Raw genomic sequence first — 27,333 nt, 5'->3', positions numbered from 1 at the left:
ATTGATTTTTCATTTTTTATATTTATTTTTATATATTTCCTTATCATTTATTTGTTAATGTTTATTTATTTTTATTTTTTTTATCCAATTATTAATTTTATTTATCTTTATTTATCAAGTTATATTATATATTTTTCATTAATTTTCTTGTATATTTATATCATTATTTATTTATCTATTATTATGAATTTATTTTTTATTTAATTTTATATTTATTTGTTTTCATTATTTATTTTTATTTATTTATTTATTTATTTATTTATTTTTAATTATTTACTTTCATTTATTTTTTTATCCATTGTTTATTTATTTAATTTAAATTATTTATTTATATTATTTTCTTTTTATGTATTTTCTTTTTATTCATTTCTCTATTTATCTTTATTTTTATTTTTATTTATTTATTTTTTCTCTCTATATATATTAATTTTTATTTATTATTAATTTTTATTTATTTATTTATTTGTTCTTATTTTTGTTTTTATTTATTAATATGTTTACTTTTATTTTCATTTATTTATCTTTACTTATCTTAATTCATTTATTTTAATTTTGTTTATTTATTTTGATTTATTTTATTAATTTTTACTAATTATATTTTTTATTTTTGTTTATTTTTTTTGTTTTTATTTTTTCTTTATTTGCTTGTTTTCTATTTATTTATTTTTATTTATTGATATATTTTATTTATTTTTTTATTTATGTAGTTATTTATTTTAATATTTATTTGTTTATTCATGTTTATTTATTTCTATTTATTAATTTTTTTATTTATTAACTTATTATAATTTATTTATTTATCTACTTTATTTATTTATTTACTATTTATTCAATTCTTTTATTTATTTTTTTATTTATTTTTCTTTATTTATTTATTTATTTGTTTATTCAATTTAATTTATTTATATTTGTCAATTTTTTCCTATTTATTTTTTTTGTTTATTTATTTATTTATTTCTATTTATGTATTTAATATTTGTTTATTTATTTTTTATTTATTCCATTTTTAATTTATTAATTTAATAATTTATGTATTTATACATTTGTTTTTATTTATGAATTCTTAATTTATAGATTTTGCTTTATTACTTGAGTTTATTGTTTTCATGGTATTTGATTTATTTTGCAATTTATTTATTTATTTATTATTTATCTATTCATTTACCTGTTTTCTTTATGTTTTAATTTATTTATATATCATTATTTATTCAATTTCCATTTACAGCTTGTTTTTGGTGTCATCTGCAATTTGGCTATCCTGCTCATTAAGCCTACATCAGTGTCATTAATGTAAATAAAAAAGAGAGGGCCAAGGAGAGAGAGAGAGAGAGAGAGAGAGAGAGAGAGAGAGAGAGAGAGAAATATGCCCCCAAGAGCTGAGAGTACGAGAGGGAATACGCACCCACGGTCACCGAGTCTAAGATTGCACTGACGCGACTGTTGTCAAGTGAGTGGGTGGTTGGCGCCGGAGTAGATGACTGACGCCCTTGTTATCTATCCCTCGGGGGAGGGTGGGAGGGAGGAGGGAGGGAGGAGGAGGTCGTGGAGGGCGGAGGAGGGTCGAGATGTTAGTCTGAGACAAAGTCTTTCTTCTTCTTCTGAGAGTCGTTCCCACTGAGAAGGAGTCTTAGATTTTTAGCCTCTCTCTTTCTCTCTCTCTCATAGACTGTCGAAAAGTGGGCGCAAGCAACTGAGTGAGGAAGGGAGGGTCATCATCTTTGTCCAATAGAACAAATTGCTTGATGAACGAGAGAAGGAAAACCCAGACAGACAGATAGATGCTTCAGAGAATCCAGGCGCCATGGAAGACATGATATAATATACTGTCCTTGACTGAGGTTGTCTCATGCTCTGCTTACATGCTCTTGTTCTCTCCTCCTTTCAAGTTTCTGTAGATCACTCACCCACATACACAAACACACACATGATACATACACACACACACACACACACACACATATATATATATATATATATAATATATATATATAGTATATATGACTGGTAAAAATGTTCTGTTATAACACAGATTATATATATATATATATATATATTATATATATATATATATGTATATATATATATAATCTCTCTCTAATAACAGGAGCCCATAAAAACACCAAAATATAAAGAGAGAAATACTATATTTCAGAGACTGCTGTCCCTCCCTCTTCAGGTAGAATGAAACTACCTGAAGAGGGAGACAGCAGTCTCTGAAATACAGCATTTCTCTCTTTATATTTTTGGTGTTTTTATGGGCTCCTGTTATTAGAGAGAGAGAGAGATATATATATACATACTATATATATATATATATATAATATATATATATATATATATATATATATATATATATATATAGAGTGTGGATATATATATCAATAAAGTCTTCATCTAGACTCAGAGGCCAGAAAGAACACAAAGCCCCAAATTGTCTGTTGATGATCATCATCTGTAGCAGAATCTATAGGGACAGGTTATGGAAGTGAAAACCTTCAACAGCTGTTGTTGGCATCGTTCTCTCATTAAGACATCTCTTTTCCTCGGTCGAGTAGGAAATGAGAGATGATGGAAGATTGCAGAAGGAGAAATGAAAAATCCATTCGATGATTTCGGCCTCTCTCTCTCTCTCTCTAAAGAAACTACGAGAGAAATTGCTTGACGATTTTCAACGAAAGTCAGATATTTCTAATTTAATAATAATAATAATAATAATAATAATAATAATAATAATAATAATAATAATAATAATAATAATAATAATAATAATGTTAAAGGGATTATTTAACACACGAACCAACTTCGATGTGGGCTGTTATTTCTCGCGCCCCGCCCACCTTTTTAGATGCTCTTCGGGAGGAAAACTATCCTCGCCATTATATTTTTTAACGTTACATAGATGAGGAACACCGTTCAGTATGTTCGAAAGACTTTGTTCTATTTTTCCACTGAAATATATTTCCTAAATACTATTTTATAATAGTGGATATTTTTTAACAATTTGTTTTCACGAAGCTGTGAAATTTCTTAACACAACAACAGCAACAACGACAACAACAACAACAACAATAATAATAATAATAATAATAATAATAATAAAGTAATAATAATAATGATATCCTGAATGAGGCTATAATTACACTTAGAAGCTGTAGGAAACAACAACTGATATAGAAGAGTTATATACATTATGAGACACATAATAATCAGTGCAGAGAGAGAGAGAGAGAGAGAGAGAGAGAGAGAGAGAGAGAGAGAGAGACCCTTCTTTGAATATCAAGTGAATCTGAAAGGGTCACAAGGAATCCATTTCAAAATTCAAAGGGTCAATTGGGATTCTTCCGTGATTTCCTGATATAATCAATTTTTTGAGTGTTGAGTAACTGAGTGAATAGAAAAGAATTTTAGAGGTACCACTGGTCTCCTTCCTTGGAGGTTACCAGTTTTGCAACTCTCTCTCTCTCTCTCTCTCTCTCTCTCTTTCTTTGGTGAAAGTCAAAGGATTATATTACAGATATTAGATCAATTTACAAAGTTATAAATCTAGTAATGGATTCGACAAGTATTTTTGACTCTCTCTCTCTCTCTCATACATACAGACTATATATATATGTATATATATATATATTCTTATATATATATATTATATATATATATAGATATATATATATATCTGTATGTATGTATGTGCGAGGCAACTGCACTGGTGCCCTCTGTTTGCCCCTCCCCCCAGAGAAAAAGAGATTCAGGAATTCGACTGACGTCACGGGCAATACCCAACAACCTTCTGTATATCTTCTTCATCGAGAGTTCTTGGAAATGGCTGAGGTCAAAGCTGCCCCTCCCCCACCCCCACATATCTGGTGCCTGAGTACGAGTGACCCATTGCTGAAAATAATCTCAATGCACTCACACACACACAAGCACGCACAAACAGCACACACGACAGGCACACGAGATAAAAACCAAGGTCTTAAGGAAGCAAAGATGAATCAGTGTTACTGATTTGTGCTTTCATTGATGAGGTAGAAGAAGAAGAAGAAGAGGTCTTGGAGATTCGGCCTCCTCGCGATTCTCTCTCTCTCTCTCTCAATAGTCCTCCACATTGACACAGTGTTTGGCTATTAATAGCTAAGGAGGTGTTGTTACTCAGAGAAAATCAGTAGGTAGAGTAAGTGTATCAGTGCATATATGTGTGACGGTACTTACTTTCATCGCACAGCTATAAGGTAAGAACGTGTGCCGTTTTGGAGGTTGTACTTTGGGGAATTTGACTTATATAATTTTTCTTACCTTGCTGAAAGCTCTTGATCTGGAGTTCGCTAAAAGGGTTCTAATTTTGGATGAGAAATGAAATTGATATGTGCTTATTACTTTATTCTTGGTTCGGGGTTCTATAAAAGTTTTTCCACCTTCTGAGTTACTGGGCTTTTGGACTGATAAAACTTAATTGGCACTTGTTGCAATTACGAGTCTATAGGCAAGAAGGAATTTCACTGAGTATTGATTGTCACTTTCACTGTCTTTGATTGATTCGCACACCACAAAACTTTGCACCTGTTCTTCTTCGCTGGACTCTGTGATCTTTTCTTCCTTCTGTCTGTAGCTGAGCCACTGGTTCTCCCCTCTTCCCCCTCGTTCCCCTCTTTTGTTTTCGTTATCTTCTCTTGACTTCTCTGTTCCCCTTTTTTCTCTGCTGCCCTCTCTCTCTGTCTGACCGTTTTTGTTGGGTTAAATCTTCTTAGCCCCCGCCTTTGGATTTTTGGATCTTGACTGGGGGGGTGTGGCATTTTCTGAAAGACTTTTTGTGTCTTAGTGGCTGCAAACTTGTATAACAAACCGCCTTCCTGTCATATCTTCTACAATGATTCGTAGGCTGTGAATTTGTATACGCCTCCTTCTTGATGTCCTGACTTCTTGGGGGCGTATCCCTTGGTCAATCTTGTAGGTCATTTGCTGATACACATTTCCTGGGGTATCCCACTGATCTGGCTCTGCTTCTTGATTCGTCGAGTCTATAGGTCTATCTTGAAAGGGTGGGGTGGGGGCACTTAAGAGTTCGGCACTGCCCCTCCGTTTGAACAACGGTGGGTCATAGAATTCCTTTTTAACGTATGCCAGATAGCTCTCTCTGACCTGTTCACGAAGGGAACGGCGATTAGTCATAGGCGCTAATGAAAGTAGTTTTCCAATTTCTCGAATATGCCTGGCGATATTCCTTCGTCGCCCATAATCTCTTGTTGGTCCACTAATCGCTGGTACGGACAGAGGTATTTTGGGGGAGATGGAAACCAGATGTCTGATGGCTAAAGCTTAATGTTTGGAGAAACAAAAAATCCTTCCCCGCTAAGAAAAAATCATTATCTTATTCCCTTTTCCCTTTTTCTTCTCTTATTATCCGTCGTGCCTTTTTCTTAAGTATTATTAAGTTATTGTCTTTTGGAATTACGACACTGTGCCACACTATTACAGTCTCCGCACCATAACTGAACTTTTAAAGGAACACGTATCATTTGTATGGACAGACGAGCAGCAAGAAGCATTCGATGAATTGAAAGAAAGATTAACACATCCCCCAGTGCTTAGCTTCCAGACTTTGGCAAAGAATTCTTTTTAGCCACGGATGCAAGCCACATTGGTATAGGAGCATGTTTAATGCAAAAATAAGATAATATATAATGCCATAGCTTATTACAGTAGGAAATTAAAGCCCTCAGAAGTGAACTACTCAGTAACAGACCTCGAGTCTCTAGCTATAATAGACGCTTTAAAGCATTTCAGATATATCATTTTTGGTTACAAGATAACCGTGTTCACGGATCATTCAGCCGCAGTAGAATGCTAAAGAACCCTAATTTTTCTGGACGAAGAGCCCGTTGGTTTCATGACAGCCCAAGATTATGATATAGAGGTGAAATATGTCCCTGGGGAAGACGAATAAGGTAGCAGATGCATTATCAAGATATGTGTCAGAAGGTGATAGTATAAATATGATAAGTCAAGAAGAAGAAAAGAATGAACGATGTGCAATGACGTAAATGTATTCACCATGCACTATACAGAGGAGCTTTCCCGGCAAAATTTTCATAAAAGAACAAGAAAGAGATGAAGATATAAGGGAACTGTTCAAATACGTTAGAACGCGAAAGACACAGCCAACAAGAATTAACCGAACTAGGTAGGAAGGTTGGATGTCCCACAGATGCATTAACGGACATAGATGGTGTATTAATTTGGATGTGTCACGAATATGATCCATTTGGTCAATTTCTAGGTGTACTGCACAAAAGGTTAGTACCTAAGAGTCTTAGAAACAAGGTCATTGAGCTAATCACGACGATGACATGAGAGCTCACCCAGGAAGGGATGAGACAATTAGATTAATCCAAAGAACTTTCCATTGGAAGGGAATTCACAAGGATGTTAGTAATTATGTGAAGAGCTGCAATACATGCAACAGTTCACAAGGGAAGAACAGACAAGGAAGTACCACTAGGGAAATATCCTATCCCACAGACTCCTTTTGAAAGAGTATCTATTGATCTTATCACTAATCTTCATACCACGAGTAAAGGGAATAAGAATATACTAGTATGTATCGACGCGCTCACGAGATATACAGAGTTGGTACCACTAACTAGTAAAAGTGCCAAGGATTGTGCAACCGCACTCTTCGATAAGATATTTTGCAGATATTCTGCCCCACAGCTCATTATTTCTGATAATGGGACCGAGTTCAACAACTCATTAGTTCAAGAAATTTGTAACGCCTTTAAGGTAGAAAAGGTACGATACAGCCGTATCACCCAGCTAGCAATGGCTTGGTAGAAAGGAATAACAGGAAGGTTTTTAGACGTATTACGTCACACAGTAGGACAGGATCCTGACTGGGACGTCAATTTACCTTTAGTCCAATTATCATTAAATGCAAGGCATCATACGAGTATTCGTGCAACTCCCATAAAAGCTTGATGGGATATGAACCCAGATTACCTTATGCATGCTGAATCAGCCAGTACAGCCTAATTACTCTGGAGATATCATGAAGATAAGAATCGGAAACTTTAAAGTAATACACAAGCAATTGCACAAGAATTTAGAAGAAGCCCAGCAGAATATGATAGAGAAGCATCAAGAAGGATTAAGGCCTGTAGACTACAAGAAGGGAGATGAAGTCTATATTAAGAAGGAAGTAAGAAGTGGTATTAATTATAAGTTAGCCACAAATTCACAGGACCATACAAGGTCGTAGACGTACAAGAAACTAAGATAAAGGTTAAGAAAATGAATAACCAAATGCCTTCCACATATGCTGAATCATTAGAAGAAGAAGAATTTTGGATAAACAAGGACAAGGTCAAGAGAACCAAAGAAGTTGAAGAATCCGAAATGACAGAGACGTCAGAAGACATTCCAGAAGAAGGAACTAGATATAACCTAAGAAATAGAAGTCACTTTTCAGTGAAAACAGAAGAACAAACCCATTAATTCATCCCATTATTCCCATGTATTTATTTGATTTCGTTATTGCTAAAGTTTACCTTCGTCGGTCGACTTAGGAATAATCTTTTATTGTTGCAATTCTTACTTTAATTAGTTGGTTTGTAGCAATTTTTTTGGAGTTATGTGCACTAACTTCAAATTTATTTTGACTTGAAGGGAAATATTTGGGTATGTAAGAAACGATTCAATGCGCAGTATAAGAATTTCAAGACGTATATTAAGTTTAATTGTTCCATAAGAACATTCTTAGAAGTAAAAGAATAAGACGGGTTTGAGATAGACATTAAGTGATTTTAAGATAAGAGAATTCGTTTCAGAAATGACCAAGATTTTGAAGGGGTAATTAATACACTTACTTTTGTTCAAATCCATTAGATATTGATTGATGAAAACTTACTAATAAGATATTAATCGATGAAGACTCATTAACAAGATAGTAGTTGTTGAAAACTTACTAACAAGATATTGATTGGTGAAAACTAACTAATTGTTGTCACAGTAGAAGAAACCTACAAGTATTAACCATAACCGGTTCCCTTTAACCGAGTTGCCAATTTTGTTTTAGTATCAAGCAGTGAAGTTATATTGCTTAAGTACAAGGTTACTCAGAAATTACAGTAAGAATGTCCAATGAAATTTTGCATATAAAACGATACAACACTCTCAGTAGGAAGTCAAGGACACACTTGTTATTGCATACAAATACACAAGGATATTTTCTCCCAGGACTTGTCTCGAAGCAGCAGGTTGCAGCAAACAAGAAGCCATCAAGTGTCGTCAACGAAGAACAAAATTTATTTTCCATAAAAGGAAAAAAACGATATCCACTAGATAGAATAGGACTGAGGACTGAACCAATCATATACTGTAAACTTGGATAGTTTACCATTATTTTTTGCTTCTACATGCTATTTATATAAACTTTTGTGCTTAAGGGCTTATGTATGTTTAACTTTCAGTTTCTTGTTTTTTGGTGATTTATTTTTGTTTGCATTCAGTTTCATGTTTCTTAATGTGATTTACTCATATTTGAATTCACTTTGATGATTCTTTTAATATTTCTTAATCAAGTATTTGTTCATATTCATATTCAGTTTTTTTTCTATGTTTCTCTGAATGTTACTTGCTCAAGAATTTATTCATGTTTACATTCAATTTTGATTGTTGCCCTTAATGTTACTTAAATCAAGGATTTGCTCATGTTTACATTCACTTTTGATGCTTTTGAGTTAAAGTTTCAAAATGATTTCCAAGAAGCATAAGTTAGGAGTCCTCTTGTAGGTATAATATTTGCTTCATCTTAGTTAACGCTGTCGGAGTCAGCGAGGTAGCGGGGCCGAGACTGTAATAGTGTGGCACAGTGTCGTAATTCCAAAAGACAATAACTTAATAATACTTAGTCTCTTCTCCTCTTCGGGAAAGGGGACCTCTCTCCCTCTATCTTCTTTCCTCTTGATATATTCTTTATGCGTTCAAAATCTTCATCTTCTGGTAGAACGGCTGTTCTTGTTCTTCGGAGTAGAGTTTTTTTTTTCGCAGTGTGGGTGGTTTTTTTCTTTTTTTGGAGCGCTTTTATTGTTATGACTCGATAACTGTCTTTGAATTTGGGGAAGCACTGGTACCTGTCTTTGAGAACTTCTATTTTGAGTGGCGTGAATGGATTGAAATCTCTTATGCCGACACTAAACTTTTGATTCCGTTTCACGGCCGCTGTCTTTTAACTGTCATTCGTGTTGCTGATCGCCATTTCTTTGCTGGGTCTCTTTTGTCTCTTCCTATCCTTACCGCTCGACATCAATTAATCTTGTCACTATATCAATCTTTATCTCATCGTATCCCATCGCTCTGCCACCAATTAATCTGTGACGGTACTTACTTTAATCGCACAGCTCTAAGGTAACGTGTGCCGTTTTGGATGCTGTACTTTGGGGAATTTGACTTATATAATTTTTCTACCTTGCTGAAAGCTCTTGATCTGGAGTTCGCTAAAAAGGGTTCTAATTTTGGATGAGAAATGAAATTGATATGTTGCTTATACTTTATTCTTTGTTCGGGGTGGGGTTCTATAAAAGTTTTTCCACCTTCTGAGTTACTGGGCTTTTGGACTGATAAAACTTAATTGGCACTTGTTGCAATTACGAGTCTATAGGCAAGAAGGAATTTCACTGAGTATTGATTGTCACTTTCACTGTCTTTGATTGATTCGCACACCACACCTTTGCACCTGTTCTTCTTCGCAGGACTCTGTGTCTTTTTCTTCCTTTCTGTCTGTAGCTGAGCCACTGGTTCTCCCCCTCGTTCCCCTCTTCGTCGTTATCTTGCTCTTGACTTCTCTGTTCCCCTTTTTTCTCTGCTGCCCTCTCTCTCTGTCTGTCCTTTTTGTTGGGTTGAAATCTCCTTAGCCCCGCCTTTGGATTTTTGGATCTTGACTGGGTGTGGCATTTTCTGAAAGACTTTTTGTGTCTTAGTGGCTGCAAACTTGTATACAAACCGCCTTCCTGTCATATCTTCTACAATGATTCGTAGGCTGTGAATTTGTATACGCCTCCTTCTTGATGTCCTGGCTTCTTGGGGGCGTATCCCTTGGTCAATCTTGTAGGTCATTTGCTGATACACATTCCTGGGGTATCCCACTGATCTGGCTCTGCTTCTTGATTCGTCGAAGTCTATAGGTCTATCTTGAAAGGGTGGAGCACTTAAGAGTTCGGCACTCCCCTCCTTTGAACAACGGGTCATAGAATTCCTTTTTAACGTATGCCAGATGGCTCTCTCTGACCTGTTCCCGAAGGGAACGGCGATTAGTCATAGGCGCTAATGAAAGTAGTTTCCAATTTCTCGAATATGCCTGGGCGATATCCTTCGTCGCCCATAATCTCTTGTTGGTCACTAATCGCTGGTACGGACAGAGGTATTTTGGGGGAGATGGAAACCAGATGTCTGATGGCTAAAAGCTTAATGTTTGGAGTAACAAAATCCCTTCGCTAAGAAAAACTCATTATCTTATTCCCTTTCCCTTTTTCTTTCTCTTATTATCCGTTTCGTGCCTTTTTCTTAATATTATTTTAAAGTTATTGTCTTTTGGAATTACGACACTGTCACACTATTACATATGCACATAAATGTACTGTGTCGTATGTATGTATATGTATGTATGTAGTATGTATGCAAGCAAGCACACATGAAGCAAAAGCAGAGCAAAGCACATCCAAACATCAGCCGAGGACGCCCTGATTATCACGTCGCTTCATCGCCAGAGAAGAAGAAGATCCTTCTGGTGGTGATGTACACAGATGACAAATGAATCGCCTCTTGCATCTCTCTCTCAGCTCCTCTTCTTCTCCTTCTGCTTCTTCATCTTCTTCTTCTAATACATCAACTAACCTTTTCGTTATTCTGTCTGGCTTTAAGACTATGAGAGAGAGAGAGACGATGACAAAGAAGATAAAGATAAAAACGAGAAGAAGAAGAAGAAGAAGAAGAAGAAGAAAGGGTAAACAGACAGACAGACTGCAGGAGAGAATCAGGGCAACATTGACTGATTGATTGACTGATGTGTTGCACAACAACCACAATAAATAATAAGTAAACTGGTTGTTATTAATAATAAATAATGACAAGACATTAAATCAACCTTTAGTCAAGCATTCAGATGGATTTTCATTCCCATGATAATAATAATAACAATAATAATAATAATAATAATAATAATAATAATAATAATTATTATTATTATTACTATTATTATTTGATGGCAGGAGAAATGGCGGACAGAGAGAGATAAACTTGGGAGTCAGCAGCAGCGCAGAAGAAGAATAAGAAGAAGGACAAAAAAGATTCTTTCCAACTCTCTTTTATGACTGAAGAAGGAAGCTTCAATTTCTCGAAGAAAGATGCAAATTTCATGGCAATCTACAGGAATGCAAATCTTTGTCTGTCATCTGTTCTTCGTACGCGGAACGTTTGCTCTTAGATGCAGAACTGATCACAGGAAATAATAATAACAATAATGCTTTTGTTCAGCCTTCAAAAGAGGGAAGGAAATAAACAGGCCTTAGTATTTATTTGTGTAAATAATGCTTTGATTCTCTAGCATTATCTCTCTATTCCTTCTTCTTCTCTTTTTCGGTTTTATCATCATTTTCTGTATTTTCTTCCACTGGTGGTGTTGGGGAGCCTGCCTCCATCCATTAGGGCGTTTAACTATAAAGAACAAAGTTTCGCCTTCAACTCCACCACACAACGGTCTCTTTGTGGGTAGAGATGCAGTTTCTACTTATTATCATTCTCTCTCTCTCTCTCTGTTTCCCAGATACCAACAGATAAACTCTTAAATGTGAATACAAAATATTACAACTAAATAGACTATAGTTTATCGTCATATAAAACTCGACAAATAACTGAGGCAGATTCCCTGAAGAAATAAGAGAGAGAGAGAGAGAGAGAGACAGACAGACAGACAGACAGAGAGGAAAAAAAGCAAACAGCCATTGCTTGAGTCTTCATGACATAAGCGATTCGTTTGATATCCACTTCCAAGAACTCTCGTGAAGAAGGTGTTGACGTCATCATCCCATGACGTCAATAAATGAGTTCTCTGATTACGAGGGTACCAGGGTAGGGGCACGTCTCTTAATGATAGTGCCCCTGAGACACTCATGCCCTTATCAGCGGGTAGTGGCATCACGAGTGCGCACGCACACATTCTTATGTACATTCAAACCTATATCTATCTATCTATTTATCTATCTATCTTTCTATCTATCTATTATCTATACATATGTGCATACATATGTATATGTCGAATTGATGGCTGTATTTAAAACATCCAGAAACTCATCTATTGTTTCCATTATTATTCCAGAACTCTCAAGAGAGAGAGAGAGAGAGAGAGAGAGAGAGAGAGAGAGAGAGAGAGAGAGAGAGAGAGAGAGGTATGGCCCTTGAACTCTGGCTATCTCTCCTCGGTTTCATCTTTGGGATGTTTGAATTTCCATGTTTATTATGATGTGGTTTTTCAATGGCTCTCCCTCTCTCTCTTCCAGAAGATAAGGGTTGACATTCCCCTTCAGTTCATCTAGCATAGACCTTGCAGGAGATGAGTCAGTCTGCATGAAATAGGTGATGCAGTGGATGTTGAAGGGTCTAGAGCTGCTTATGAGACGTCTCATCATTAATAATAGTTGTTGCTCTGGAAGTTTTTCTTTTTCTTCTTCTTCTTCTTCTATTCAGCATTTTTAGAGAAAATGAAAAGACTTCAATCTCGAAATTTAATCGAATCTGCGAAATAGTTTATGTTCGGATTTGCTCTTCATAAAATAATCAATGATAAATCTCTCTCTCTCTCTCTCTCTCTCTCTCTCTCCCTCTCTCTACCAACATGAGGTTGAGAAATCTACGAAAAATATCTCAAACTTGGTATGTGAAAGAAAGCATTTCCTTTAGAAACTAAAATGTCCTCAGCAACTATATTATCATCTCTGCTTTCTCTCTTATGATGGCATCGCCATTTCTATCAAATAAAATTCATCTCTATTCATTATCCTTTATCCCTCAGAATCGAGGAGCAACGAAGCAGCAGCCTCACAAGTGGCACTCGGGAAGTCTCCTATCACACCCCCCGTCGAGTGCTTGTTTACAAAGCTCTTCTTAATTGATCATCTGACCTTGGTGACGCAACTGGCGACTGTAGCTACATATATTCCCAGCCTCTCAGTCATCCACCTGAACTCTGGCCTGATGCCAGAGAGACGACGTCCTTGAACAGTGGATTGCGTCACTGTCTGGCTGATGCGTCCTCTTGAGAACTGGGTATATAAAGAACCCAGGGCTGCATCAGGTAGCAGGTCAGTTCTGTGGGTTACAGGAAAATGACTGCCATTACTCTTGTCCTCCTCGCTGTTGTTCTAACAGCGAGGGAATTTGCCTACGGTCAGCAGTGGCAGGATATTTACATCACAGAAGCAAGAGAAGGTGGGATGTGTACTGTTTGAAGGGTAATGTAGACATTCATGTTCACGTTCAAACTCTTGTGACACTCCTCGGTGCCATTGCATGTCAAGGGTGAGAACTGTATTTAATTTTTGAAGAGCTACTGCTATATGAGCATTTTTATTGTGTCTGATTATAACAGAAATGGAAATCATAAGGACTTGAACCAATTCTATAGTCACCCTCCACAGTGAGATGCTTTTGAAATCCCAGCCTCTGTGCTGTTGCATTTCTCAGTCTTAGCTGTGTCTTCTCTTCTTTGGGGGAATAATCATTCAAGTCTACTTCCTTCTGATGCTATGTCTCTCTGTCAGAGAATTTGTCAGAAAGGCAAATTGGAGACTGAATGTCATCTGGGTGGCTGCAAGATCAACACCTTCATCTGGACTTGGTCTTCTTCATTCTCTCTCTCTCTCTCTCTCTCTCTGCTCTTCCATCCTCTGCCTCAATTGATGTGGGAGGGAGAGAGGGAGTAGTCCTGCTTAAAGGCTGGTTTTTCCCTACTCGGAATTCTGGCTCCACCCTGTGGCCTGCTGGGCTGCAGGGATTTTTCTAGATTACTTTATGGTAACCTTAAAGTTTCTTCTTGCTATAAACTCTCATCTTGGTGCATTGTTCTTATATTCATAGTTGATTATATCAATTGTTTATATTTTATATATCAGGAAATTCTATTTTAACTCATTATTTCAAGTTTTCTATTACTCTAGAGCAGACAAAGGCTTCATATTTGATGACCTCCAGGAGAAAATGTGTTTGAAACGGGCAGACTGTCACCAATGCAGCTTTTGTTATTTCTAGAGGTTTCATACTAATCATAGCAGGTCAAACCTAGTATCATTATAGTGTCTATTTCTGATTGGCACCAGCTGAAGAGTGAGCTCAGTCTTATAATAGCAATGACCTGAAATGAGTGATCACAGATGCTCCAGCCTCTGGGGAAGGGCTTGGGAGTGGTTTTGTGAGACAGATGGACTGAGCTCCAGGAAAACTCAACCCTATTTGATTATTTGATGAGCCCATCTTACTGCACGTGGTTTCCCGTTGTACAGTTTTGTAAGTTTCCTCCAGGACTGTACAGCTGCTTACTTTACACGGGCATCCTCCCATTCTTCTCATTCTAGTGGGATGCTACATTGTGAGGCACAGGCAGACTCACACCAGGAGTCCTCAAGTGCTCTCACACTGTGGGACGATATTCACTTTAGTTCTTGTTGATGCTGATTGTCCCTCAGTTTCGAATGGATCTGTAATGATGCATTAAAGCAACAGGCAACATTGCCTCTTTTGTTTTGCTGACATGTGTTGATTTTTTTATGATGTGTTATATATTAGGGCTTGTGCCTTGTATGATAAGGCGCCCTATGAGGTAATGTTAGACTTGCGATAATCTATACGCTAAGTCGGTTGGTATTGCACTTCCATCTTCAATGGAGTGTCTGGGGTTTTGTAGATCACTTACGAAATCGGTATTATCTTTACGACGATGTGTTAAACTCATGGTTCGGTGAGGTTCTTGTAGAAAACACGAAATATAAAAATAGATATATATTCTTCTGAAGTTTTACATGGTGAAGATCAGGTATGATTGTACAAGTCTTCTAATAACGATAGCTTGATCGCTTCTGCCAATGATGATGGCTAATCCTATTCCTCTACATGATAAAGCTTATGGTAAAGAGGTACAGGTCTTCTAATGACGATAGCTAACTCTGTTCTCCTGTCTACCATCTCTGTTACAAGTTATGAAGGAACAGACAGTAGTTCGAACATATGAAACATACATACAAATTGACATAGTTTCATACGAACACACAATCAAATGAGACACGCTACAGATCACGTAGGCGGTAGTTGTCTCAAGCAGGGAGCTTGGACTAACTGTTTATAAACAAATTGAATGACTACAGGTTGACGGCATGTCAACTTAGCCTACATACTTATTGTATACGTCATCTTTAGCGTCTCTAGTCTGATCACATTCCTGCAAGCAATCTGGTCTTTTATATATATGGACTAACATTCCATATTTTTATTATGTAAACACTTACATTAGCTCGGTCAGCTACCAAAACCAACCACTGAATATTACTCAAACTTGACTTGCATTTGACTTATAGGAGTGTGATACAGACACTATGTGAATATATATATATAAGTAAATAAAAATTCATGGTGTACATAAATTGATTCAAGTAATAAAATATAAACCAATGATATTGGTAAATAATAGTGATCACGTGATATATAATGATACAGTTTTTTCACTTCATCTCATTAAGATACATATGCTACAGAAAATACTAATGTACTCTGATAATTGCATAGAATTGAAGATTAACATGATAAAAATCATATTTTAACTGATAAAAAAATTTCATATATGAAATGATAAAGTTATTAATGTTTATGCTGATTGATTCGTTGATTTTTATGCTAAATGTTATATATCTGATTCATTAATTCATATACTAACTCATCAAAATACCTGCGATTATTTGGTAAAGATAAAAGGTAACAGATTGATTATAGGCTACCTGATTTGTTAATACATATGTATATGGATTCATATAATTATGATTAATATATGTGCACTTTAAATAGATTCCTATTGAGTTACACGCAAAGATATTTAGATTCGTATTTATGTCATATAAGAGTTCCTATTGCGTAGCAAAAAATATTTATTTCGATTCTGTTATTTAGATCATTTATAATAATTAGATTCCCTATTGCCCCGTACACGCAAAAAAAAATATAATTTCATTCATTTAGATCATTATAAGAGATTCCTATTGCGTACACGCAAAAAATATATTTCGATTCTGTTATTTATGATCATTTATATATAGGATACATGATACTTTATATATATAGGATACATGACCGAGGTTATACTACTTCACTTTTGACTAGCGTTCGAACAACTTTTCGTCCATTACACAGTTCCAGACAACCACCTATAGCCAATGAAACGGGCCTTTTTCAATGGTTAAAAACAAGGGGGAAAATTTGCCTGGGCGGGTCCAACGTTCTATTTTTGCGCTCATACTTATTCTCTGCATCCTAAGCTACACGATTACGTTCGCGATGAATAAAAAAAACATCCCCAGCACGAGTCCTTCGCCAGCAAAGTAGAGTTGAATATCCTTCGGGTCGTAATTGTCGGAAGTATGTCCCTTTTTGTAGTCGATTCCGACAGCCGCCGGAGCGTTCCGCATTAAAACGAGATTAACGACGAGATACGGTGTCGGTCGAAGAAGTCCATGATGGTGCTTATTCCTTTCACATTGTAGGCGGTTGTTTACTCGACTGCCGTCGTCCGCTGCGACGAACGATTTTTTTGAAGTTGCGATGTGAAACTCTCGTACTGCAGGATACTGTAACCAGGTTCCATTAATCAGCCTGCAAGTGAAATTATACTTGTCACAAGGGCAAAGTAAATTCAGACAACATCCAAATACGGGAGGGAAGAGAAAGCCATTTAGACCAGACTTAACCCACATGAATTCGCTGATATTTTGGAATTCAAAAGAGTCAGCTGTACAAACTTTTTTATCCATGGCATTAACAATGAGTGAACCTATCCAGGTCTATGATGACTTGTAAAAATATCCATAATATTTAAAAAATAAATAGATATCATTACGAATCTCAAAGAAAATTCGATATAACTGGTAGTAAGTTACTAGACAAAGAAGTGGAAAACTGAGCTATTTGTAAGATTGCCAGGCAACATAAGAGTCAAAGAGAATATTAATCATGATTCTGTATTTCTCTATGCTAACTGAAATTAAGTTGTGATAAAATCTGATCCTATGTGCCCTAACAAAAGTTTCATATTCAAGTTTCCCGCGCGCATCCTCTGAGGTTAATTTTTTAAAAAAACTTTATTAATAGGTAGGAGATGCAACGAAAAAACCAACTATGTACTAATTTCTAAATAAACTTTGGGTTTTTCAAGAAAAAATGTAACATTTTCCCATGAATGTGATTTACCTGGATTGTAATAAGCTAATGTTGCAAGTAAATAATCCATATCCATATCGTGATACTTCTAAATGTCTATGAGGTTCAGAAAAAATTAATTCATTTTGATGTTATAGAAATTCTATTTCCTTATTTTGTTTATTAATTTTAAAATGATTGCAAGTTGCATTGCGCATACCGATAGACACTTGTACCTAACGTCTGCCTTGCCCATGAGAAGTTCGGGCTAAGCATTCCTTTCTCCAGCAACCTGCTTTGCAGCGCGAGATGAAGCCTGTGTAAGCAGATTATTGAGGTTAAAAGGAACAAATGCTAATACGGCAATGATGACGTCGTCACTTGGCAGGAGATTGCTCTCAGCCAGCTAAGAGTTACGTTACTTGCTGTAAGAGATACGACTTTAGGATAAATTTTTTGTTTTTTTTAATACTCGACCCACATGAGAAGAATGTCTGAAAAAAAAAAAAAACAGTACCAAAATTGAACAATATATTAGTTTCATGTTGGAAATCTGCATAATTGTAATTATGTTAAATTAAATATTCCTTATTCAAACTAATGAAAAAGATTTCCATAACAAATTCTATATATATTATTAGCCCTGTATAAGATTCATATAGGATTATTCCATAGATAACATTTTCACTTCTAGACTTCCTGACTTTAAAATCTCTTTTATTTTATTTTATTTATTTTATTTATTTAATTTTTTTTTTCATTGACTACGAATATAAATCACCGGGACAGACAATATGTCAGTAGGTTTTGATATGCGTTTGAACTTTTAGCTTATTTGCATTTACTAAAGCGTTAAGTTAGAGTTCAAATCTTTACGCATATATATTTGGATATTTTAATGGTTACGTTTTGCTATTGATTTTATCGTGATTCCTTTTTTATTATAATTTGTAACCCTTCCGACTTCTTACGGGGTGTATTATATTGACTCCACTTGTATCCATATTTATTTTATTTTTTTTATATTTATTTATTTATATATTTTTTATATATATTGATAAATTAATGGTTGGCTTGAAATATGTGGAAAAAGTGTTCTAGCGGCGTACCGTATAAGGCTACTTGCGGCATCAATTCTATAGATACAAGATATAAATGATCAAGGTATTTTAAAACCGCGAGAACCGCTATAATCCAGTTCGGATCCAATATCACGAGTTGTAACTCGTAAGACATTGACACTTCCTATTTAATTATCAGTTATTCTACCAAACCGATTGACTCTGGGTTGATAAAATATATTAATGGTTTTCTTAATGGAAAGGAATTCACACAACGTGTTAAGGAGATTATTAATTGATTTACACCACCCGAGTCACAGATTATTATGTGTTGAATTCCATATTTACTGATTTAGCACTCATAATATTCGTAACGCACTCAATTGCAGTGTTTGTTTTTAGTGCTATTAATTCTATATAACGTGTCAAGGAACTATTAACACTAAGAAGTGTTTATTCCCTCTGTCAGACTCGTAATTCTGTTAATAATTCTACGTATATTCTTTCAAGGATTGATTTGGCACAGGATAGGCCCCTAAACTGACAGTGTCTTAGTGTATCCCTTGTTTTCATGACACGTGTTACAATTAGTATTCTGTAAGCATTGGTAGGCCAGCCATAAAATACTTGGATTTTGGGCCTTTTCTGTGACATAGTAGGGAACCTGGATGACGGAATGCAACCAGTTTATGACGATTGGTATGAAAGAGATTATTACTACTACCTGGTCGTTAGTCATCTGCTGTGTTCTTCGGGTTTTCCTCGTCACGGACCTACATATAATATTACATTTGATTACATTATTCTGATACACATACTTTAAATATACTTTTGCTTTAGGGTTTCTGCTCGAAATGTTTATTGTTTTTGCTTAGCCGCTGACCCTGTTTCCGTTTCGAAGTGTTTATTGTTTGGTGTTTATTGTTTTGCTTATCGCTGTTGACACTTGCTTTGTTCAGTTTGTAACAATTCTGCGCTCCGACCCAGATATTCAATGCTCGCGATCTCTTGGGTTAAGGAATTTTCTTGTTTAGATACGGTTTTAACAATAGGCACGGATGTTTCTATATCTTTTAATCCAATTAATGGTTCTTTGCTGTATGGTGCGGGATTGCGGGATAATGCGTCAGCTATGATAATTGCTTTCCCAGGTAGATATCTTATCTTGGCTCCAAAGACCTGAATGATCATTTGTCACCGAGTTCCTTTTGGACTGTGATTAAAGCCTTTGAAAAACTCGGTAAAGGACTCATGTTCAGTAAGGACTTTATCAGGATAGCCATAGATTATGAACTTAAAATGTACTAGTGAGTTAACGATACCTAGCCCTTCCTTGCCTATTACTGCATATTTACTTTCAGAGGGCTTTAGTTTACGTGAATAAAAAGCTATAGGAAAGAACTGTTTATCATATTACTGAAGTAGTATCCCTCTTACCCCTTGGTCTGAGGCGTCTGTTGCAATAAAAAAAAATTCCTTATTTAAATCAGGGATTTTTTAAGTTAGGTAAGCTGCATTATTCCGCTTTTAAGATATCGAACGCCTGTTGATGCTTTTTAGACCATAATAAATCTACGCCCTTCTTCGTAAGATCTGTTAAAGGAGCTGTCATGATTGAAGAGTTACATATTTACATACGATTGTAATACCCACTACAGCGCCAAAGTGCTGTATCCCCCCTAAAAGTCTCCAAACACTATATTGTAATTGGGGCGCAACGTAAGCCGGAGGCATACGTAAAAATTGATAATGTCCCCTGAGTGTGCTGAAAACGGTGTATGAGGTACAATCACTTAGGTAATGGTATCTGGTAAAAGCATTTAAGTAAGTCCAAGCTGGTGAAAAATTTATTCTAACCTAACAGAGATAAGATGTCGTCGGTACATGGCACTGGAAACTATCGGGAGTCGTTTCCTTGTTTAAGTGACAGAAATCTACGCAGATACGCCAAGTCCGATCTTTTATGGCATGACGTTTTTGAGGGAAAATTATATGGGCTATTTGATTTCCTAATGGCTCCTATTACTAACATTTTTCAACTTCGTCATTTATCTCTATTTTGAAATTGCTTTGGGAGTCTATACGAAGGTACGTGTATAGCTTTATGTTTGTCCTTAGACCGTATTTTGTTTTCAATGACATCCGTTTTTCTCCCAGAGATCACTCGCTAGTGGAGAAAACTTCCTGGTATTCAGGTAGAAGATAAAAAAATTTTTTTCTGCTGAATCACCTCTGCTTTGAATGACTTTAACGGATATTACTTTAGATAGATTATCAGAGAGATTCATCTACGACTGGTTGGGCGTGATTAAAAATTAGCAACAATAAAAAAAAATGCGATATTTATATGTATAGGTTTTGTGGATTACTAGATTAACTTTGTTCGCGGAAATCGTTATATTTCAGAGTGTCGGGAAGGATTAAAATTTCATTTCCCAGCAAAGTCTTTTTACACGCACTAAGACATTCGAGGGTGCATGCTTCTCGAGATTTTGCGTGCAAAGTGCGACTGCGGTTGTGGGAGAATTCTGTTGGGTCATTTGAACATGTTACGATTTATGAGACAAATGTATAGTTCCTTTATATAAGTTATTATTTGATTAACTGTCTCATTTTTGTTCAAACGGATTTTAATATGTTTGAAGGTTTAAAGGATTTCCCTTTGATAAACACGCCTTTATTGCAGGATGTAAGATAATATTTTGTATACCCCTAGATGAATCTTACAATTACACTAGATACAGATCAATGTTTTTTATAGCTATAGAGGTATATGTAAACGCTCGCTTATCCGGACTTCTCATTAGGGAAGTTCGAACAACAGACGGTGAGTCGTAAATACAGGGTATTAACGTACTAAAGGAATAAAAAACAAGATATTCTAATTTTTACGGCGCGTACGTCGGGCTTTATCCACCACTACTTATAATAACTTACGTATTACAAAAAAAAAACGAAACCTGCTCTGATTACCTTATACTGGTCGTGTGTTTCATAGGAAAAATCCTTTTTAATTCTAAAAAGGTATTTGGGATGTAAGATCCAACATCGCTTTTTCCCCACTCTGCTAGAGTCACTTATTGTGTGGAAATTTGCTATGCTTTGAACACTTCGGCAGTTTTTTGACTAACCTTGACCGCTTGACTAGGTGACACAGTAACCGAGTTTGCTTGTTTGATTCTGAACGGGCTACTGTTTCTATTTCTTTTTTTTTCGTAATAATTAGGATCCTTCTCTTTATTACCATCGGCAACGTATTGGTGTGTTTTTAGCATTATGTTGCTGGTTACGTATAAAGCAATGAATTGACGAACTATTAGGAACTGAGCGATTACTAATAAGACAAGTTATCACTACTGCATTCAATATTAACTGTTTGTACTTCATTCTTTGCTAAAATTTGAAATATGAGGGATCCTGGTCAGCGCATTTAGCCTGATGAAAGTTTTTATATGCATGTTATTTCTTGCAATCCAGCCATATTTTTAAAGTTAAGTTGAGTCATTGAGGTTCGATATTTTATATAACTCAAAAAAACTCAAGGGCTAAAACTGCGAGCGGGACTTTGCAAAGGAGCATTTATTGTCATGACCCGAAATAGTGTTACCTCTAATTTATATAGATTTGTACGGGTGTTCCACTTGTTTTTTGGCGTGTTTTCTAATCACTACGGTGCTTAACGGACCCTATCCATGCATCTGTATAAATACAGACGTCCACTGCGTAAACGCATATTCACTGTTTAATATGATTTGTTACGTAAGGGATTAATAATCACCCAAAATGATAAAATTAACATAGTATATGATTATGATATTTCAGTAGAACTTCTGGAAACAGACACTCAAGATAAAAACTCGCAGTAGCGAAATCTCAATGATGTAGATAATTTCTGTAAAACAAAAAAGTAAGATTAAGAATGTCTCGTAACTTCAGCCACAGGAATAACGAAATTCGACCTGCAAAGGAAACACTCAAAGTTACTCCAAATGAATAAAAAATTGTACTTAGCTTGCTTTTGTGGGAAGTCACGGTGTTCCGTAATGAACACACCCCGGCCTTGGTCCTCCTTCTCTATTTAGCGGATGACCTGGTTTGGCTTGAGTTTTCCCCGTGCGCGTTGTTTCGATGATTCGAGCCCTTGAAAATCCGATGCTGCAGACGCGTTCGGTTTTGTTTTCTTGCAGTGCCGGAAACGCTCACTAACGATGTTTTCTTGAATGATTCTAATGAGAGACGAAGCTTCCGTGCCGTAGGAAAAGGACACTCGGTTTTGTTTCTTGAAGTTATTCACTAAACGATGATACTAAGTTGCTTGACGAATCTTGTTGTTTTCTGAAGTCGCTCACTAACGATGATACTAGGTTGCTTGAAGAATCTGCTGCTTTCGTCGTCGTTGAAGAGTTCTTATATGATACTTCATTATTCTGATTTTTCGTCGTAGAACGTTGTAGAGTTCTTCTGGTACGCTGGCCACCAATATTAGGGCTTGCCTTGTATGATAAGGCGCCCTATGAGGTAATGTTAGACTTGCGATAATCTATACGCTAAGTCGGTTGGTATTGCACTTCCATCTTCAATGGAGTGTCTGGGGTTTGTAGATCACTTACGAAGTCGGTATTATCTTTACGACGATGTGTTAAACTCATGGTTCGGTGAGGTTCTTGTAGAAAACACGAAATATCAAAAATAGATATATATTCTTCTGAAGTTTTACATGGTGAAGATCAGGTATGATTGTACAAGTCTTCTAATAACGATAGCTTGATCGCTTCTGCCAATGATGATGGCTAATCCTATTCCTCTACATGATAAAGCTTAGGTAAAGAGGTACAGGTCTTCTAATGACGATAGCTAACTCTGTTTCTCCTGTCTAACCATCTCTGTTACAAGTTATGAAGGAACAGACAGTAGTTCGAACATATGAACATACATACAAATGACATAGTTTCATACGAACACACAATCAAATGAGACACGCTACAGATCACGTAGGCGGTAGTTGTCTCAAGCAGGGAGCTTGGACTAATGTTTATAAACAATTGAATGACTACAGGTGACGGCATGTCAACTTAGCCTACATACTTATTGTATACGTCATCTTTAGCGTCTCTAGTCTGATCACATTCCTGCAAGCAATCTGGTCTTTTATATATAATGGACTAACATTCCATATTTTTATTATGTAAACACTTACATATATGTTTTATTGATCGGTTAAGAAATCTCTCTAATTATTATTTGATCAATTCGTTTTCCTTTGCGATCAACATACATATGGGGAAATTTCTTGATACAGAAGCTGCTAGCCTTGGAGAATGAATGACACTTGAGCTTTGTCGATGTGAATAAGGACTTCTCATTTTAAATCAAGTCATTGAAATGAAACCGAGTCATTTCCATTTTCTTTCCAGGAATGGCAGACTTTAAGAAGAAGCAAAATGAGATCCTGGAGGTACTCAAGGGTAAGGATTAATTCACTTGCCAGTTGACATAGCAGTAACACCCCTTACTGTCATTTGCAGATTGTGCATTATTGAATTTTACCTCTCATGTAACAACTGATAAATATTTCTTACCTTCCAAGAAAAGTACTATCTGGTCTGCCTCTCTGCTCTCCTTTCAGGATTTGAAGACCTTCAGCAGAAGCAGAACGACTACTGGCGAACTCTCAGGTAAAGAATGCATTCATGCTCAAGCTAACCTATTAGCAGCAATGGTGCTATTACCGTCAAATTTGTTTTGAGATGATTAAATTCTACCTCTCAAGTAACATTTGATAAATATTTTCTACCTTCCAAGTAAAGTACTATCGGGTCTACCTTTTGCAGGTATAACTTATAACTCCACTGAAAAGTTTGACCAGTTGGTCTCTCTCTGCTCTCCTTTCAGGATATGGAGACCTTCAGCAGAAACAGAACGACATACTAGCGAAGCTCTCAGGTAAGGAATGAAACCATGTTCAGCTAACATAGCAGCAATGGCGCTATTACCATCAAATTTGTTTTGAGATGATTGAATCCTACCTCTTATATGACACATTCCAAAAGTTTCTTCTCATTTTCAACTGAGAGGAATTAGTTCTTCATTGAAAAAAGCAATATGAATGTTCTTTTTGACCTGTCATGCATCATTAAAGCTGATTACCAGTTGGTTTCCCTCTGTTCTCCTTTCATGACATGAGGAACTTCTGCAGGAAATCCCAGGTAGGTCTCAGCTGCTGAATCCTGCATCAGTTCAAGGACTTGAGAATCCCTAAGAAATTATGCTTCTTGGTATTCTCCTTCTTCCACACGAGTGTAATAACTCCCTGGGAGGAATAATCGTGTAGGGCAAACATATTCATTTTTCATCAGTCTATTACATTAATCTCTTAGAGTAGAAGACATTCGTCGATCAACCACACAATGGAACTGTCACTTGTCCTCTGTGTATAAACTGAGATGAAGAAACAGAAATAGTGAATGAATAAGGGATCGTTATTTATTTCCTCGACACTTTGAGCCAATGAATGCAGAGCCCTCATAAAATTTGATAGGATGCAACCTACCTCTTTCTTTTGAATGTTTAAGACTCTTGGTTCAAAGATCTGCTGGGAAACACAAACTTCTCTCCATCGCCATAACCTTGAAAGGAATGTCTAGTCTTCAAGAAAGAATCAGATGCATGAGCAAAGTCAATCTTGTCCCTTTCAATTCCGTCTTCCGAGTTGAATGTCCTTTTCTAGCCTTGTCCACCCGTACAATCGTCCAGTGTAAATCTTCACCTTTGAGGGAATGGATGCTGGAAACAAAATCACTGATATTTGCGCATATTTGTTGTGGTTCTGATCAATGAAGTCAGTGTTTTTGGAACTTTGCTTTCTATTTTCAGAAATGCAGAAGAAGCTGGGCTATGTGGAGAGCAATCTTGAAGGTAAGTAACACAATCTGTTCTTGACTTGCACTATGTGAGTTTGTAATCATTATAATGAATTGACAATGAAACAGCTGATCTCATCATTCACCTCTCAATTGGAGACACTGACAGGAAAATAAATTTCCTTTTGCAGAACTTCATCGTGACCTGGAACTCGTGAAAGGTACTTGTAACCAAAATAATAATATTTCTCTTTTTTCCTGACAACATAATTGCCTGTCTGTTCATCATAATAATGCACTTATTGTTAAGAAATTCAAAGTTTCGTGAAATCAAATTTTTTAAAAATCTACAACTATTTTTTAAAAATATAATTGTGGATTTTTTAACAATCCACTTATTGTCAAATCATTTGAGGGATGGATCCCATGCAATGACTTTGCTTCCAAATGAATTACCATTTAGAATTCTTAACAGAAGTCGAACTTTACAAGCGTTTGCCTTTGTTTCCTTCAGGTGCAGTGAACACACCCGGGACTCCTTGCAAAGTAAGTGCATTTATTCATCAATATTATGGTGAGAAAACGTTGACCAGTCATGTGATGTCTATTCTCAGATATATATGACCATAAATACCATGATGTAGTCTCTTACTCATAGCACAACGATCAACACAAATTGCGAGGATGGAAATTTGTAAACAGAAGTCATCCTTTAAAACAAAAATTAATTTTGGCCTGTCATTCATTAGGAAGAAAATTTCTCTTTTCAGATTTTTCATCTATGAAGTGGAACACGTGAAATGTATTCTCAACCCCCTGGAGTTTTTTTCTTTTCTCTTTTTTTTATCCTGCAACTAAGCAAAACTGAATCTGTTAATCTTGAGTGAATTTTGAGAGTAACAACCCAAAAATCATGATAAAATCCCAAGTCTTCCTCGTGACAGATTCCTTTAGAGACGAGAATGACAATATTTAGAATTGGTGATAGAATCGAAGTTTATAAGAAACCTTTGGTGTTTTCTTCTCTCCAGGTGCAGTGAACAGCAACCAGGACTCCTTGCAAAGTAAGTGCATTTATTCACCGCGTATTCAGGCGAGGTAATGTCAAGACATTAGTAACATAACAACACCTTCTTTTAGGCATTGTTATAGACTCTGTAAAGCCAATATTTCCACTTTATTTCATTCCTTATGTATTTATGTGTGTGTGTGTGTGCGTGTGTGTGTATGTATATATGATACTAATGTCAAATGGTGGAATCTTCACTAATAAAACACCAAGGCAATAGGATTAACCTTTCCTGTGTATCTTGGGACTCAGACAGAATCGATAACATCCTTCTTAAGGCAACGATGAAGCAGATTAAGACAATTAATAGAAACCACTTGGATCAGCGATGTCCTCAGGCATCAACCCCTAAGGGACATCATATCTCCTACTAAATACCCTTTCTCTTAATGAAATCCTTCTGTCACCTTTTAATGGGTCTTTATACTTGATATGTATGCTGTTTTAACAGAAGAATTTATTTACCTATGTATACATGAATATATATCTATAATATATATATATACTATATATATATATATATATATATATATATATATATATATATATAGAGAGAGAGAGAGAGAGAGAGAGAGAGAGAGAGAGAGAGAGAGAGAGAGAGTGTACTCTCTAAATCTGGAGTTCCTCCTGCATATTCCAGGGATCCATCAGGAAACCAAAGGCTGCCTCGGAAGGGAGGACTTGGAACACTTCAAAAACATATCATCAGCAGGTACGTTTTTCATCTGAAAGGGACTTGTCGCAGTTCTTAATTTATGATTTACTGCCTTTGTATATTTTTGTAATATGTCAGTATTAAAAAATAATGTTACTAAGATTTGTTTTGCTTGTTAAGCAATATAGTAAAGGACTTTGAAAAGTATGAATAGTATCTAAAGAGGTAATATGAGTTCCATGATTGATC

At 35.9% G+C, this 27,333-nt stretch overlaps 1 protein-coding gene across 1 annotated transcript in view; it reads left to right on the top strand.

Annotated features, from left to right (window-relative positions):
- Positions 1–13,358: 13,358 nt before the first annotated feature.
- The window catches only part of LOC135220923 (uncharacterized), a 24,785-nt gene continuing 10,810 nt past the window's right edge, over positions 13,359–27,333 (top strand). The window contains exons 1-7 of the mRNA XM_064258574.1: positions 13,359–13,473; positions 23,915–23,965; positions 24,393–24,443; positions 25,374–25,415; positions 25,552–25,581; positions 26,392–26,424; positions 27,070–27,141. Of these exons, the coding sequence (XP_064114644.1) occupies positions 13,371–13,473; positions 23,915–23,965; positions 24,393–24,443; positions 25,374–25,415; positions 25,552–25,581; positions 26,392–26,424; positions 27,070–27,141 (382 nt within the window). The 5' untranslated portion in view covers positions 13,359–13,370. The remainder of the gene's footprint in view (positions 13,474–23,914; positions 23,966–24,392; positions 24,444–25,373; positions 25,416–25,551; positions 25,582–26,391; positions 26,425–27,069; positions 27,142–27,333) is intronic.

This window comes from Macrobrachium nipponense, chromosome 20, assembly GCF_015104395.2.
Source record: "Macrobrachium nipponense isolate FS-2020 chromosome 20, ASM1510439v2, whole genome shotgun sequence".
Lineage (NCBI taxonomy): Eukaryota > Metazoa > Arthropoda > Malacostraca > Decapoda > Palaemonidae > Macrobrachium > Macrobrachium nipponense.
This window is presented reverse-complemented; position numbering and strand designations above follow the sequence as displayed.